The following is a 17,420-nucleotide window of genomic DNA, read 5'->3' on the forward strand; positions in this document are numbered from 1 at the left end:
CTGTGGAGAATGGAGAGGTCTTCTCTCTCTACCTCTGACTTCAATCATCGTCATCCCCTGAATCAGCAATGACGACATGGTCTTTGATCCCGCGGAGAAGAACGTGATGGCAACCCTTCTCTGGCAGGCAAAATTTCCGAGGCCCGCAATGTGGTTGCAGCCCGAAGGCGTAACCAGTGTCAGGGATCTCGGCAGGGAAATTGAGACGGCTGGGTGCTGGTACATTGCCCAATGGACCGCCGCCAAACGGAAGCCAAACGCCCTTTAACGTTTAAGCCATCTGCCTCGGATGTCCCTAATGGTTCCCCAGAGACCTGATCCTGGCCCCTAGCCAAGGCTTTTGGAGATCCCGTCACTGACGGCGCGGGATCTGTGGGGTCAAGCGCGGGACGAGCCTAGCGAGGACGGGAACTGGCTGGCTGAGGACAAGATGAGATGCTGTCTGTCTGCTGAAGCTGCGCATGCTGCATGGTCGTGTCCTTTCATGACGTCCCACGACATTCTTCCGCGAGATGCTTACAAGCGACTCGGAGAAATGAGAGAGGCACAAGGTCAGGCGGCTCAAATCCAGCCCCGCTGGTATGCGACAATGGTCCAAGGCAAGGGAAGGCCGCACCCAATAGAGGCCCGGTTCAGCGGTCTGGAAGCCAGTTCGTAACAAGGAGTGAGATGCAGACCCATTGCTTGCATGGCGAACCGACAACCTGTCAAGCCCAAGCAGCCTCACTAGAGCCAGTCCCACGCTCCTTAGCGGGCCATAGCGAATGCTGCACTTATGCCTGACCCCACACGTTTCCCCTTGATGGCCTTGATCTTGGGAGTGAGCTTAGGTGTGGACCGGGCCTCACCACAGGCCGCAGCCGCAGAGTCTGTTCGCGGGAAGCAAAGAATGCCTCCTGTACTGTGTGACGTGACAGGCTTGACGGGAGCTGAGATGAGAGGAAAGAGGGCTAGCGGACGGGCCACCAGAGCCCAACACAAGCTGTAGATATTTCCCCATCGAGAGATGTGCTTGGTGGTGTGCACATGTTTGAACAACTGTGTTGCTTGAACCATTGAATTGGTCAAGACGAAGTCGCATTGGGCACCGAGGAGCCTGTGACGGCGCAATTGGCGAATCAGGCGGCTTCTGGACGGGCAAACAGGGGTAACGTGACGTCTAACACGGGAGTTGCCAGCTTCTAGTTTCTGAGGCATTCGAGGGTTGATTGAGGCGTATCCGAGTTGACAACTCAGGATGTGGGTTGTGTTGTCATCGTGGCCACTTTATCATCGGAGAATTCACCGCCACGCCGAGCAAACATGGTCAATTCGAACACATGAGCGTCCTCTCCTGTTCGACGTCTTTGATCATTGATCCGTGACGTCGGATACACAGTATGCAGTGCCCTTCATAACGGCCGTCCTCACCCGTATGCAGCATGCATGTTTGGCAGTTGCGTGTGTACTGTCGGCAGACGACAGTCAGTCGGTGCTCGATTGGCCTTCAAGACTTGGACCTGGCCTTTGATTCTGCTCGCCTCATATTTCGAATCGTTTAGAGTCTCAACTGGACAGGTGTGAAACCAGGTGCCCAGTTATCGGGTTGGGCGGTAAGCGAGTGTGAGTGAGAAGCCCAACTAGATGGCGTTGTCACTTGCGTATGCAGTCGGCCTGGCCCTGCAAAGCGATCAGATCGTTCTATGGTTCGAGCCTCGATGGAGGTCAGCAGCTGGAGCCAGGATGACATGCCCTTGCCCGGCAAAAAGACGCGCAGGACGTCCCTGATTTTTCGGTCCCCGCGGTACCGGCTGCGTGGGATTTCCTCCATGTTCTGCACTGTCTTTGGCTGATGGCATGTCCACACTCTTTGTTCAAGCGGGCCTAGATGCTCGATCGAATGTGTTGTGTGGATGACGAGTCTGGGGCTGTTGGTGTAGGTACCAAGATGCTGAACAGATGGCGATGATGATTGTACACGGCATTGTGGGCAGATGTGATTGCAAGGCCACTCGGCAGGTAAGGTACTGTAGGCAGGAAGTCGCGATGCAGACGGTTGCAGCTTCCAATTCGTGATGCTGCTCTTGGCTTGCACCTTCCTTGTCTGCCTCACTCCCGGCTACCTGCCGACGATACTTGCTAGCCTTGGGTAGATAGGTTTGAGGAAGGTATGATACAATTGCACTTTCCTGCCATCCCCTGACAAAGACCTCAATGTCAACCACCCGCTCGCAGATAGTCGCGCCCTCTCTTGCATCTCCCTCCTACATCCAACCCCCAAAATCAGCGCCAACCGTCTTCATGTCTCTTTGTGCCCGACCAAAGTCTGCCTGATGATGATGCATCACCGCTTCCCCCTGCGCTCAGCAAAACGTCTTAGCGTCGACGAAATGGGACGAGACCAGGGCATCTGAAAGGGGCCAACTCATCGATTGTTCCCCACCGGCGAGCCGTCGAGCGTCACCGTCTCTCTTGGAAGTATGACTCCTGCAGCCGCAGGCAGACCATGGCCGACATGCGACAGACGACAGGCGGCAGACTGGCAGGGTCCTTTGGCTGGCCATGAAGCATGGAAGATCCGGCATGGTGGGATGGATGGATCAAGGTCTCGACGCCCAGGCCCAAAATCATCCAGAGATGTCGTTCAGTCAAGCAAAGACCCCTGACAGTCCTCGGCAAGTCTGGGGCAATGGACGGACAATGGATGGCCACAGCCCTGCGCTGACACCTGGACAGTGGTGGCTTTGCTGGCCAGTGAGCACCGCGCCCAGAGACTTCTCAGGACCCAGCCCCTTGAGCAGGGCGGTCCGACCAGAGCGTCATCAGGGCGTTCTAGGGCAATCTTACCTTCTCAGTGTGGCTCGGGCTGCTAAACGGACCCAGAAAATGAAGGCCCAAGGTCAAAAGCCCAGCGCCTCCGCCGCTCCGCCCGTCCCCCCCGTGTCCTCCCGCCGCACTTAGAAGCCCACCAACCCGCACTAACCCACTCAGCCCACCCAAGCTCACGTCCAGTCATAGCCTCCCACATCCACTCCCATTGCCGCCGCCGGCGCCCGTTTTAGGTGTTGGACTCTCTGTCGTGGTCGTTTTAATATAGCAGGGCTTTCATCGCAACTCATCAACCTCTGTTTCTCAAGGCGTCTTGCTGTCACGGGCACCCTTCACTTACACCCCGTGTAGGAAGCCGTCCTCGACCATCACGCATTCTTATTTCACCCATGCCCCCACAGCCATTCTAGCACCTCATTGCGCCTCCGGCTTCGCTCCCCGCGACTTCGACCGCTCATCCAGAGGACCCGCTTCTCACCGACCGTTGTATCATCCCAGCCTCCTAGTCGCGGCGACAGTGCCGACCAAGCAATTGTTTTACCTTCGCTTGCCCTTGGATGGGTCAAGCAGAGCTTGTTTACTCTACTCCTCTCACCGAGAGACCGCTTCTTTGATTGACGGGGCCGTGCGGCCTCTCCAGCTCTCGTCAGTGCACCTTTTTCGCCTCATCATCTTTTGCTGGACGGCATACATGCCAGCTTCTTTACCCTCTTGCAACTGCATACCAACTATCCCCATATTCGCCTTCCCACATAGAATCCGCTTTACGACGACGATACGAAGGCATTCGTGGCACATGCATCTGCTCCAACCTCCCTATTCCAGACTCCTACTTTTTGCCACAGAGCAGCCGTCAGCCCACTAGCTCATACCAACATCGAGCTGACTTATTAGCCTCGACCATAGCATTGCGGTGTTGACAGTCACTTGCACCTCGAGCTCAGCAACAGACATCTGGTCGCATTGTCGCGGCCATGGCACAGGCGGGCGTTGTAGCGTCTGAGCCGCCGCCGCCGCCCCATTCCCAGCCATCTGCGCTGTCCGGGACTCATAACTTTTTTCGCAAACTCTTTGGTCGGCAGAGTAGCAACAAGGCTCCCTCGCCGCCGACAGAGCGGCCTGCCGGTCCCGCGCCTGAGAACGACTCGGCCGACTCGGACAAGGGCGGCCTGATTCGCCGAATGTCCCGGAGGGTCGTGCCGGGTCTTCCCCGTGCCCAGACGTTCAAGCGCCAAGTATCGGAACGGAGGACCAACTTGTCCCCCATCGAGCCAACGCCAGATGAGAGGAGAGCTGTATCCATGGACCGCCGGTCTCATGGACCCCGAACATCATCAACCTCACAGCCCGCGACTAATCCCCGGGTCAGCGCCCCAAGCTTCCTCGGCTCCCCGCAGGACGAGATACCTCGTTTTGTACCTTCCTTACCATCCAGTCCTGTTGCAGATGCGCCAATCCAGGAACCGGTTGAATCAGTTGTGCACAGGGATGACGAGGCTACACTGGCCGACGAGTGTGCCATTCAAGACAATCTCTCAACGGCTGACACTCATTCAATAACGGCATCCCAGTATGAAGCTCTGATTCGCGAGGAGCTCGAGAAGACCTGGATATTAAATCTCAGCATGCACTTCCGGGATCGTTCGAGAAGGGAAAAGTTCTTCGTCACATATCGGGAGCAGGAGCACATTTGGCGGCGCGTAACCATCTCCCTCGATTACCGAGATGCTCCTCCGAATTCGCTGGAGATGGACCTCATTCACACTCACTACCAACGAGACAAGAGCGCCAAGATTTACGAGGCTATCCGGGAGAGCCTACGAGACATTCAATTCTACGACACTGTGACCAATCTGAAACTTCAGACGACTGATGGGAGACTTCATGTTCATGTGGTTGAGGACGGCAATGTTGGTACATCTCGAGACATTCCCCAAACAATGCTAACTGCTGATAGGAAATCATCCAATACCCGACTGTTGCTCAGATCAAGCACCTTGGTTGCAGGCGTATTCGGGAAAAGGATATCGTCTTTGACTCGCACATGTCAGGCTTCGTTTATAAAGTCAATGTTAATGGTCATACCTTGATCAAGAAGGAAATCCCGAGCCCTGACACGATAGATGAGTTCTTGTATGAAGTCAACGCTCTCAACCGCCTCCGCCATTCGCGCAACGTCATCCATTTCTATGGTGTCGTAGTGGACGATCACGATGAGCACGTAAAGGGACTTCTCATCAACTACGCCGACCAGGGAGCTCTCATTGACATCATTTACGAGCACTGCAAAGACGGCGATTACGACCTTCCGTGGTCAACACGCGAGAGGTGGGCTCGGCAAATTGTTGAAGGGTTGTCCGACATCCACGAGTCAGGATTTGTACAAGGCGACTTCACGCTGTCCAACATTGTCATCGACGAGTACGGCGATGCGAAGATCATTGACATCAACAGGAGAGGTTGCCCAGTCGGATGGGAACCCCCAGAAGCCACGCCGCTCATCGAGAGCAACCAGCGGATTACTATGTACATTGGCGTCAAGTCGGATCTTTACCAGCTTGGCATGGTGTTGTGGGCTCTGGCAACACAGGAGGATGAACCAGAAGCCCAAGGGCGACCGTTGATACTTGGTCCCGAGGTGAACATCCCAGATTGGTACCGGCAAATGGCAGAGATTTGCTTGAGTGATGATCCGAAAATGCGGCTTCAGGCGTCTGCTCTTTTGCACATGTTCCCACGACCAGGGGATGGTAAAGAATGCGGACAGTTGAACCCCCCGCAATCGACAATTGACGAAGGTTACACACTGCAGCAGTATCTCGTTGACGGGTACCACCCAGACAGCCTTCCCCAGATTAAGACGGTTGAGCCACCCAGCGACTGGTCCTACGTGAGCCGGCCATACACAGACGCAAGCCCCATTGGATACGAGCCGTACTACTACACACGTGGACGATCACCCCCAAGCCCCCTGCCGAGCAACTATGACGGATGCGACTCCCCGCGAGGTTTGTACGACATTGCTGCTTGGGCAGCGAATCGGGACATACCTTCATCGTACAGCGATGTGGGACCTGACGGCATGCCCCTCGACGAGACACCTGTTGCCGATAAGACAGGATTTATGGAATCCGACGGGGCCACGGCACCGTATTCGACCATAGAGAAGAGAGAAACGCCGGCAACGTCGACCTCGACCCCAAGCCCAGACAGGGGCGTGGATCTCCTGGATACCCCTGAGGGTAGGATTGCTGCGAGCATTATCCAGGCCCAGATGGGATCGAGGGAGGAATCATGCCAAAAAGGTGGCATGGGACAGCAAGTTTTCCCCCGAGACGCGAATGCCGGCTCGAAAGAGTCATCGCCACCAGGAAACACTATCTCGGACAGTACCCATACGGAAGTCGGCAACAGAAATGAAGAGCCGGTCGGAGATGACGCGATTGGAGGAAAAGGAAACAATTCTTTGGCCGTGAACCCGCTTGATGGAACAACACAAGAAGTGGGAGGCGAAGGAGCCAAGGAAACAAAGGAGTTGGAGAAGGAAACTCGCAAGAGTTCCGAAGGAATGGTTAAAACTGACAGTAGACCGAAAGAGGTCCAATTCGCCAATGAAGGGCAAAAAACAGAGTTTCCTGAGATGCTGCCTGAGAAGGGCAACGGCATTTCGGAGAAACTGCCAGCAGAGCCAGAGGTGAAGCAAAATGCAGCGGAAACGCACGGGATCACAGCACCTGAGACTCACCAAGCAAAGACGAATCGTTGTGGCGAGAAGAAAGAGTTGGGTGTGAAGGGCGTAGGCGAGGAAAGAGAGCCCAAAATAGCCGGCATTGATATCAAGACTGTCGATGCTCCCGTGGAGAAGGAACTGAATGCTAGGGACAAGTTGGTCGAGGGGAAGACAATCGGCCCTGACGGTGAGACTGCGGGCTTCCCTAAGACAGAGCTGGATACCAAAAGTGTGGACAAGTTAACGGCAAAAGCAACACCCGGAGGCGACATCAAGACGACGGATGCATTGGCAGGGATTGGGGCGGCGCACCTGACGACTGACGACGAGGACACGACGCGGCAGAAGCAAACGATTGACGACAAACTCAAGGCGACGAAGCCTCTGATTGGAGCATGATGAATGTCTGCGATTTGGTTTGGCGAAGATTGAATTTCCTTTTATGATCTTGTCTTGATAGCATTAGTTTTCTCTCATGTGTATTAGCGGGCAACCGGCAGGCATTTTGCATATTGGGGCGCGAAGATCGGTATCATGATTTTTACATGTTTGTTGTATGGCGTCGGCGGTGAAGGAGGGGCTGCTGATAGTACTGTATTGGATAATATGTAGTGATGATGTTAAAAAGAAAAAAGATGGACTAACAGACGATATTGGTACTGTAACTGAGGTTTGATATGACGTGCCGTGTGCCATATAGGCATCAGAGAGATGACCGGTGGTAGATAAGCTCAACAAAAGAAGACTATGAGTTGATGATATAGATTGTCGTTGAGTAAGTGGCTCAAGATGGGATGGAAGTTCAAACGACAAGAGGTTGAAAAAGCTCGTGGCTCTGACGCAGGGGCGGTTGTCAATTGGAAGCTCAATGGAAACGGCGCGATACGTAGCGTGCGCCACCCGACGCCATGGAAGGGTTCTGGAAGCTGACAGGAGGAAGTGATGGTGGTATCACGTGACAGGCGTTGAACCTTGCTTTCAAGGAAGAATTTTGTTTGCCTGACAATGGATCCATCAAGACAAAGACTCATGGACGGTCAAGGACGGAAAAACAAGGGACGTGGAGTGGAGGACAGAAGAAGAGGCGAAAAAAGGGATCCATCTGTAATGGACTCGGGCGCGATTGGGCAATTCTAGGCTTGGCGAATCCCGATCTTTGCGTTTCTGTTGGGGAAAAAGCTGGGGGAGAGCGAGGGTTGGTTCCTCGGTACGTACTTCCCCTGTCAGTTGCAAGGCAAGCTGTGCTACAGCATCCCGTCGGCACAACGGGAGGACGGCAACAGGGGATGGACAGGTCTCTCCGCCCCAACTGTGAATACGTACATGATTGAGATGAGACCTCAGAGCGCAGAGGAAGGGCAGATCATGTCACGGGAGAAGCAAATGGGCCGAGGCATGGTTCGATCTGGGGAGAAGAGGTGGTATCCTGTGAGGGCGGGGACCATGAGTTCGCGGCAGGGCTGGAGTCTTGAAGGGTGTTTTGCTTCTTTCCGGGATTGAGGTTGGGAAATACAGCTCTCTCGGTTGGCCGTTGGGTTCAAGATGAATCTTGGGGATCTGACTGTTGCAACGGCTATTCAAGGACGGCACATGGCGATGGCATGATGATGCTCTGAATGGGATGACTCTCGGCATTGTTCGGGGCGGTGATGTCAAGGTCAGCCAAGGTGACAAGCTCTACTGCTATCTACGTTGTATGGAATGCCTGGAATGGACGCTGACCGAGGTGACGTTGGCAGGCGACGCATTTGGGCGACAACGTTTTGTGATGCTGAAGCGTTGGCAAGATCTTGTAGATAAGCGTGCGTCTCAGCCTCGGCATGACCGGATGTGGAAACGGCGCTCTCAACGAGCTGAGAGGATATGGGATTCACACGTCAACATCCCAATTGAGGTCAATTCGCCACGTAAATCATGGTGTGTATCTGATTGTGACTGACTTACACGGCCCATAATTTCCTGGACTCTCTCTGTCAGTCTGTCTCTCTGTCTCCCAAAACTCCCCCTCCGGCAAATGGTCAGCATCGCCTCTCGACAAATGGACCCTTTCTTTTGAAGCTCGCTCCATGCCCGAGCCCTACAGCAACAGAAGAAAAAAAACACCAACCACCGGGCTATGGCTATGGAGCTCCAGGCGGCTCCATCAACTTTTGTGGGAGCTTCCCCTGCAAGGCACGCACCGGCTCCTCTTTGGCGCGTTGCCCGACCCAGGGTTAGGTGAGAGAGGAGATGTGCCGTGGCACGTAGGCGAGGTACCGAGCACACCAGATTTGTGCGCAGTGGTACTTTTCCATCTGGCAAGGGTACCGAGCTTTGCCTCCAACGGCAACCGGACGGACGCCCGGGCCCCGCAGCGATTGGAGGGGAGGGCAGCCGCCAAAAAAAGTTGTTGGGGAAGGGGTGGGGTGCACATCATCCATTCGAAAAAAGGTGTTGAGGTTTGACGTCGACAAGAGCTTCACCCCCTGTCGTGTACCTGGCCCAGCTCTTTTTTTCCTCTGTCCCTCTCCCAGCAATTGTCGAATACCCAGCGGCGAATTTCGCAATCATGGGCTGATTCTTGAGCATCACACGTTTTTTTACCCTTTTCACTTCGGGGTATGGGAGATCTCGGCATCTGTCAAGGCAAGGAGCGGGGATAGGGGACTTCAGGTTGATAATCAGAATCGCGGCGGCTGTCAAAGGTTGTGACAGGGTCGCATTCCTGGCTTGTAGAAAATGGGATTTCGCTGTTGCCGCTCGGATGGTCAAATTCGCAGCTCTAGATTAATCAAGCTACCTGATCGGTACTTCCGGCAGTCCATACTGTCTCGCTTTCCCCGAGCCCGACAGCTGCCAATCCCTCCCCTAGCTTGACCAAGAGCTTCCGTGTTAGTGACTGAGATGGCCCAGCCAACAACCCTCGGGAGTGTACCGACCAGGTACCCATATCCATTTTATTCCTGATGGGACCTGGCTTGGGCCTGGAGTTGCCGGGAGGCGGCCGGAACGGAGGGAGACGGGAGTGGCATTGGCCATTCGCAGGAGGATTTGCTCTGAGCCTCTCTCTTTTTTTTTTCTCTCTTCCGTCCGTCCATCCCCAATGGATTTTTCTTACCCTGTTCATGCACAAACGGCAGGGGTGTGCCAATGGGGGCCCTGCGCTACAGTTCAACCTCTTATCACACAGTGAAACGGGAGGGTCATGGCTGACAATCACGAGAACTCACCATTTGGTCCTCATCAATCTTCACAAGCAACGGCTTCTTGACGTGTTAGTGAATCACCGAGGCTCATGCTTTTCGAGAATGTGTGTAGACGAGAATGTGTGGAGGGTCGGGTTCGGAGAGGGACACAGCGCGTGCCAGTCAAGGAAACTCCAACAGAACAGGGAAACCTCCGCCCCAACTTGATCTTTCAAGTCCGTCCCCAACTGATCATGTTGATCTGATTGATCAAGCGAGAGAGACCTGGTGTAGGTACGGAGCATGTGGTCTTGAGCAGGACTGGTCATCTGGATACAGGGCAACGGTTGTTTGACGCCATCACCTGTGTTCCTTGCTGCAGTTCCTTGTCCTCTGCGACGCACGTCGATTCGATTCTCAGCATCCATCCATCGCATCGTCTCCGCCACTGCCCTCAACCTTGAACAAGGGCCCTTGCTTCGACAGTGCCCTTTCCTCCCCTTCTCTTCGCCTCCTCCGCTCCTTGTTGTGCCTCCTGCTTGGCCGCTTGGCCTGTTCCCGCCGCAGAAACCTCCACTCGTCCTCCACTTGTCTCACGCCTCCCATTCCCACACCCACCCGCACACCCCCCGGTCTCTTTCTCATCCATCCCATCCAGTCCAGTCCTCGCCCGGCTCCGGGTCGGGTCTGATATAAAGCCCTTTTGGAACCCTCCGCCCCAACCGCCTTCTCGACCAACCTCCCTCCTCAGACCCTCATCCTCCTCTCATCCTCATCATCTTCTTAGGATAGCCATTAACAAAAGGCTCATCCTTCCCCCTTCACTCCTCCGAGAAGCCGTCTCCTCTTGGTTCTCGTGTGTGCTGGGCACTCTCTTCCCGACGACACTTGCCATCGCCATCTTCAACACATAGAGATCGTTTTGGACAACAACCATCAACATGTCGTCGTCCACCGCCGCGGGCAAGCAGGCCCAGGCCTTCCCTGATGGCACCAAGGACTACATCCCTCTTCGATCCGGTGCCCCCAAGAGCAACGCCAACAAGGTCCATATCTCCGACGTCCCGATGACCTGGAAGAACATCCACCAGCACATCAACTGGCTCAACACCACTCTCGTTGTCATCGTTCCCATGATTGGCTTCATCTCGGCCTACTGGGTTCCTCTCCAGCTCAAGACCGCCATCTGGGCTGTCATCTACTACGTTAACACTGGTCTGGGTATTACTGCTGGTAAGTTTCGCTTTGTCAGGACGCTCATCGTTCTGGCCGGATCCAAACAAGACTGAATACTCACAATTCGCCAGGTTACCACCGTATGTGGTCTCACTCCGCTTACAAGGGCACTCTTCCCCTCAAGATCTACCTCGCTGCCGTCGGCGCTGGCGCCGTCCAGGGCTCCATCCGATGGTGGTCGTATGGTCACCGCGTGCACCACCGCTACACCGATACCGACAAGGACCCCTACTCTGTCCGCAAGGGTCTCCTCTACTCCCACATGGGCTGGATGGTCTTCAAGCAGAACCCTAAGCGCCAGGGCCGAACCGACATTACCGATCTCAACGAGGACGCCGTCGTCGTCTGGCAGCACAAGAACTACATCAAGTGCGTCCTCTTCATGGCTCTCGGCTTCCCCATGCTCGTTGCTGGTCTTGGCTGGGGTGACTGGTGGGGTGGCCTTGTCTATGCTGGTATCCTCCGTGTCTGCTTCGTCCAGCAGGCTACCTTCTGCGTCAACTCTCTCGCCCACTGGCTCGGTGAGCAGCCCTTCGACGACCGCAACTCTCCTCGTGACCACGTCATTACCGCCATCGTCACTCTTGGTGAGGGTTACCACAACTTCCACCACGAGTTCCCCTCGGACTACCGCAACGCTATTGAGTGGTGGCAGTATGACCCTACCAAGTGGAGCATCTGGATGTGGAAGCAGCTCGGTCTTGCCTACGAGCTGAAGCAGTTCCGCCAGAACGAGATTGAGAAGGGCCGCGTCCAGCAGCTCCAGAAGAAGCTCGACCAGAAGCGTGCCACCCTCGACTGGGGTATTCCCCTCGACCAGCTCCCTGTTGTCGACTGGGACGACTTCGTCGCCGACTCTAAGAACGGAAAGGGTCTCGTCGCCATTGCCGGTGTCATCCACGACGTTACCGACTTCATCAAGGACCACCCCGGTGGCCGTGCTCTCATCAACTCGGCCATTGGCAAGGATGCCACCGCCATCTTCAACGGTGGTGTCTACAATCACTCCAACGCCGCCCATAACCTTCTGTCTACTATGCGTGTTGGTGTTCTCCGCGGCGGCTGTGAGGTTGAGGTCTGGAAGCGCGCTCAGTTCGAGAACAAGGACGTCACCTACATGAACGACTCTGCTGGCGCTCGCATTATCCGTGCCGGCAACCAGGTCACCAAGGTCATCCAGCCTGCGGCCAGCGCCGACGCTGCCTAAGCAAGATGGCTTTTTTAACGACGAGAGGATGAATGGAATAATCGAGTAATGTGCAATCCTGAGGAGCAGGGGCAGCTTCATGCCAAGGCATGTCGTTGAGAGAGGGTGTGGGGAGTTGTCGCTGGCAGCCAGATCACATGCTTGGACGATCTTACCCCCGCACCCCTGTCCGTCTGCCCCTGGAGGATACAAGCGCACAGCACGTTGACGCAAATCATAAAATCGACTCATGAAGAATGGCGTTGGGGGGTTTTCTTTTTGTTTCAAGACTAAGTACTTGACCTCTAACAATAACAACACGGCGCAAGATGCCAAAACGAGAATGGGTAAAGAGAGATGAAAATTACTGAGAAACATCGTTTACCATGGGACCTGCAGATGGGCCTTTGGCATTAGACTACCCAAAAATACAAATCTACTGAATACCATGTATACTGTTCAATGTGCCTTGCTCAACTTGCGTGCCAATTGTTTCACTCATGTGTCGATGGATAGCAGACTATCGACTTGACTCTGCTGCCAAGGTACGCAACTGCTATCCGATTTATGTTTCGACTCTGGCCACAGTAATGATAAATGATGCATTGATTAACTAAGCTTTATTCAATTCATGTTCCTAGCTGGATGAACTGCTCCTAAGTTTTCACGTAACTACTATGTAACTTGATCTTTCTTGCTTGTGTGTCCACTCCTTTCGCATAGGGGAGTCTTACCCTGTCATCTCGCATTCCCAGCAATATGACACCGATATTTATTCTAAGTCCGGGCCTTATTCATTTTATAAATATCAAGTCGTGGTCAATCTTCATGATGAGTTAAATCCAAAGCGGTAGAATGCTTCCGATCTCTGCTTTCTCCTGAACGCAACCGCTACAATCACAGTCAGAGCCATAGAGCCTTTCCATAGCATCAGAGTGATACACATGAAACCACGACAATGAGTGGATATACACTAGCCTCTGCGGCATTAGCCTCTGGTATGCATGGCGGTGCTCGATATGGCTCGTTAGATGGCCAGTTCCTGAGATGGCGTGGCGAATGGTCCCTGATACCTTCGCAATGTGTCATCCTCGGGCAACTCGAACAACTGATTTGGATCCAGTCTTCGCAATCACGGCGCCTCATGGGGCAGCCATGCGAGCCTTTTGCACCGCCAACTCGGAGCTCTTAGCCCATGCTCCGTTGGGCGTCTGCCGATAACACAGCAGCCGGCCATCGTCGCCCGTGCTCCCTAGAATCTGACCATCGTCGTCAAACCCAACTCGCCAAACCGGTGTGCGGTGGTTATCAAGCTTTGAAATCTCCTGGAATGTGTGCTTGACCTGGCCAGGCTGACCGGCCCAATGGCGATCGCCCAGAGAGCCAGACTTGGCGAGACTGGCACTGAGGCCGGAAGGGTGGTGTTGATGTTGTTGGTGATGTTGTTGCTGCTGGTGATGGTGCTGCATGGGCTGAAGTTGCGGTGTCTGCGCCTGCTTTTCAGTCGGAGTTGCGGTTCCGTTGGTTCTGGCTTGAGGCGTTGAATCTCTGGTAGAGGCGTGGGGAGTTGACCGGAGCAAATCTGAGGCTGACCATGACAGTCCGTCGTCTTCTGAGTAGGGTGTCTCGATTCGAAAGACGCGGGCGTAGCCATCCTGGCATGCTGTCGCAATGATATCGTATCCCCTGATATTCCCCGGCGCCCATGCCACATCTCGCACCAGGCCTCGATGGCCAGGTAGTTCTACAGCGAGATAAAACTCTTTTTGTGTCTGCTGGATGCCAATGGAGGTTGCCACAATATCGCGTGATCGATATACTCTTACGGTGTCCATGGCTGCGACCACAAGGCTCAGTGAATCAGATGGTACACCTGCGCGCAAGGCCGTGTAGCATGGCTCAGGGTTGGGGTCAAAGCGAACGCGAAAGGCAAGCTCCTCGCCTCTACTGGGCTTTGGGGCGACGGTGAATTCGTCGATAGAGGTGTACTCGGAGAGGTTCTCGGGTTGGTCGTTCTCGGAGACAGTTAACCGGCCGTCAGTCGAGAGCAGCGCAAGGTAGGTATGTCGGGTCTCTTCGTTGTGCTTCATGGAGAATGACCGGTATGGGGCCTTGTTGGATCGTGTGTCAAAGGCAGGCTTGCCGTTGCCAGATCGTCCAGTGCAGAAACGGCGTCCAGGTGCGGCAGAGGGATCCTCGACCCAGATGCGGAAACGGCCCTCGATGCCGAGGGAGGCGATCAAGTTGGGGTAGACGGTCGCGGGAAGCCATTGAAGCTATAGAACAAGGGCGCGTCAGCGATGACTCTCTCGTATGTGTGCGACAGATATGATACAGGAGCCAGAGACAAGGGCATGGTTCCAAGGGGGGCTGCGTTACCTCTAGAATCTCTCCGCCATGTGCGGTCCAGGTATCGCAAAGGCGCCATGTGCCATCCTTGTGGCGGTTGAAGACGCGGATCTTGCCATCGACGGAGCCGGTGGCGCAGCGGTCGCCGTATGTGTTGAAGGCGACTGACTGGACGAGGTCTTTGTGGCCGTGCTGGAGGTTGAGGTCGAAGGATGGTGTTTCTTCGCTGGGTGAGGGGGGAACCGAGGTGGCCATTGTCGGTCGGAGTGGGTTGAAGAACGAGGAGGGGAAGCGGGGGAGGAGGAGGATGACGTGATGTATTCAGATAGGAGCGACCCGGGTCGTTGCAGCACCTGTTTCTACCCAAAGCCGATGTATTCTCGTGATGCGGTCGTGGTGGTGTGGACCGTTTGTCTGTTCTGGAAGGCTGGTACTATAAACTGAAGATGGCGGTGATGTGTTGCGGAGGACGGAGCTCCACAGCGGCTCAACTTAGCTCAAGCTCAAGCTACGTACCCTGTCAACTGTCAATGCAGGTTCCAACTCCCCCGCATGTCCACGACCACATGTGAGACCGCGACGTTGTTGATGTGAGTAGGGGGAGGAGTAGGACGTGGCTTCTGCACGTTGATATGTGCATAAAAATTGATACAAGTCAATAGGTAGGTAGTTTTACAACGAGCTGCTGTCTTCGCGAAACAAGCAAGATGCGAAACAGCAGCTTCCATCTCATCGGGATGTCATATTTGACAACAACTCCTTCATGCGATGCAACATTAAAGACATCCCTAACCCACACATTTTGATTCAGTAGCACTGCAGTGTCGATCAGGATTACCATGGCACTGATGTTTAATGCTCCTGGTCCCAGGTGGATTCAGACCCCCTAGGTCATATGGCCTAGAGAGAACCCTGTCTCAGCTATGAGACGACCTTAGAGCCAAGTATGGGTCGCTCACAGGTAGTAAACTATCGCCTCTGGGTTTCGAGCTAGACTATGAAGTATCGATCTCAAAATTAAAGCGGTGATATTGGATTTATCTCACACATGAAATCACTTGACACCCAGACCAAGAAAAAAATGGCATACTGTAGGCAGGCAACAAGAACTCTGCCGGGCTAGGAACGCAATTTAGACTAAAATAAATAAATAAAAATATGAAATAAATAAATTATACTCTAAAGTCTATATATGATCTTATATCTATCATCATAAGCCTTTTATGCTATGGTTCTGTGGATTAAAAAGGTAGAGTACTTGCGAAGTATGCCATTTTTTTCGTGGACCACGAGCTTGGCAAGACCAGGTGAGAGCTTCGAGGCATCCATCATGGTGAGTAAGTCACGTGGGTCTGCCGCCATCTTGCTGCAAGCACACAAGTACAGCATTCACCTACCTATTTAGGAACTTCCTACAACTGAAAAACTGAGTCTTGGCTGATATCTTACGCACCAAAACATTGGAAATGCCAAGGGACTATGAACCTCATAAGTGGTTCTGGGAGTGTTGCTTGCTTGCTCCTCGCTAACATGTAAGTGCAGGGATCGTCGGTTGGCCCCACGTTGGTGTGGAGGAGCGGCTGATTGTTAGCGGCAACAGGCGCTGGAGCTCAAAGCTTCCATGAATTTCAGCCTCGTCAAACTTTGGGGGTGAATTTCAACCAAATCAAAACACCACCACCCACCAACTTCTGCTGGCGGAGTCCAAGCCCAACATGGCGCATCTACTGAACCCCCTAGCAACGGCTTCACAGCTGTATCATCGATCTTCATTCTCGGCTCTACCGCAGGATCTTCAAGACGCCGTCTTTATCGCTTCGCAATGCCTCACGCAAGCTGCCGGCCAGCTTCTGGAGCTTCCCCAGTCTGTGACAGCGCAGGCCAACATCATCCTCGCACGATACTGGCTAGTGGACTCTCCCATGGCCAATGAGTTTAGTGTGAGATCTGCCCACCTTCCAGTCCAAAATATGCCGCCTGGTGATGCTCACACCCTCTAGGATACCTCGGCTGCCGCTATTTACCTGGTATCAAAAATGGGACCCCAGCCTCGATCACCCCGCGACGTGTCCAACGTCTATGCCTACCTTCTATCGGACGATTCGGCCTTCTTTCGATCCAACAACGTGACGGAAAACGACCCCAAGTCCTACTACATATCCGAAGCTGACTATCACACCTTCCAAACCCGACTGCTCGCCATTGAAGCCCGTATCCTGTACACTCTCTCGTTCGATACGCACGTCTCGCTGCCTCACCCACTCGCAATCACTTACCTCCAAACTCTTGACTTCCTGGCGAAGCCCAAATCCGCCATCTCGTTACGCACCATTCAATACCTGAACACGGCACTGCTCTCGCCCCAGATGCTATACCTCACCCATCAGCCACATGCTCTAGCGACAGCTGCCATATATAATGCGGCGCGAGACTTGGGTGCCAAGATGCCAGAGTGCGAATGGTGGGAGGTCTTTGATGTAGACCGGGAAGAGCTCGGATTCCTCGTAGTGGGAATGCGAAGTGTGGAGAATTATTTGCGCAAGCAGAAGGAAGAGATACCCAACCTCGCCCAGGGTATGCTTACACGGAAGACCATAGATGATGAGCTGCAGAAAAGGGGTGTGCGCACCGGCAACGCGACTAGTGACGCCGACGAGGAGCAGCGGATCATGGGCATGATGGACAGCAGATAATATGCGAGCCGTCGTCTTGGAACGCGTGCTCGGTATCAGATTCGGGCCTGCCTGCAACGGCCCAGGGAAAAGGCGCCACTGTTTCGCATAGCCAAGACGCTACCAATGAGCTGATGGGGAATCGCCGCGGCTCTGCATACCCAATGTCAACTTGGTGAGCATCAGGCCATATTCGTGGATATCAGTGGTTGCACCATGGCCCGGGGGAACGGCGATGACAATCGAGAAGGCCAGCAGTTGGAGAGTCGCCACGA

General features: G+C 54.2%; 4 protein-coding genes across 4 annotated transcripts; 3 read left to right on the forward strand and 1 right to left on the reverse strand.

The window, feature by feature from the left end:
- Positions 1-3,782: 3,782 nt before the first annotated feature.
- Positions 3,783-6,937, forward strand: LRP88_13842 (protein kinase family protein; the record flags this gene model as incomplete). Its single annotated transcript, XM_083250198.1, has 2 exons — positions 3,783-4,718; positions 4,766-6,937. 2 exons carry the CDS (start codon positions 3,783-3,785, stop codon positions 6,935-6,937), a joined length of 3,108 nt encoding a protein of 1,035 aa, XP_083094532.1.
- Positions 6,938-10,643: 3,706 nt separating this feature from the next.
- LRP88_13843 (stearoyl-CoA 9-desaturase) lies at positions 10,644-12,145 on the forward strand (the record flags this gene model as incomplete). Its single annotated transcript, XM_083250199.1, has 2 exons — positions 10,644-10,935; positions 11,010-12,145. 2 exons carry the CDS (start codon positions 10,644-10,646, stop codon positions 12,143-12,145), a joined length of 1,428 nt encoding a protein of 475 aa, XP_083094533.1.
- Positions 12,146-13,266: 1,121 nt separating this feature from the next.
- Positions 13,267-14,728, reverse strand: LRP88_13844 (WD40-repeat-containing domain protein; the record flags this gene model as incomplete). Its single annotated transcript, XM_083250200.1, has 2 exons — positions 13,267-14,400; positions 14,504-14,728. 2 exons carry the CDS (start codon positions 14,726-14,728, stop codon positions 13,267-13,269), a joined length of 1,359 nt encoding a protein of 452 aa, XP_083094534.1.
- A 1,460-nt stretch (positions 14,729-16,188) lies between these two features.
- On the forward strand, positions 16,189-17,166 carry LRP88_13845 (cyclin-like protein; the record flags this gene model as incomplete). Its single annotated transcript, XM_083250201.1, has 2 exons — positions 16,189-16,413; positions 16,474-17,166. 2 exons carry the CDS (start codon positions 16,189-16,191, stop codon positions 17,164-17,166), a joined length of 918 nt encoding a protein of 305 aa, XP_083094535.1.
- Positions 17,167-17,420: the final 254 nt, after the last annotated feature.

This window comes from Fusarium phalaenopsidis (assembly GCF_050370095.1).
Source record: "Fusarium phalaenopsidis strain FUZ10S chromosome Unknown contig_32332, whole genome shotgun sequence".
NCBI classification, from domain to species: Eukaryota; Fungi; Ascomycota; class Sordariomycetes; order Hypocreales; family Nectriaceae; genus Fusarium; species Fusarium phalaenopsidis.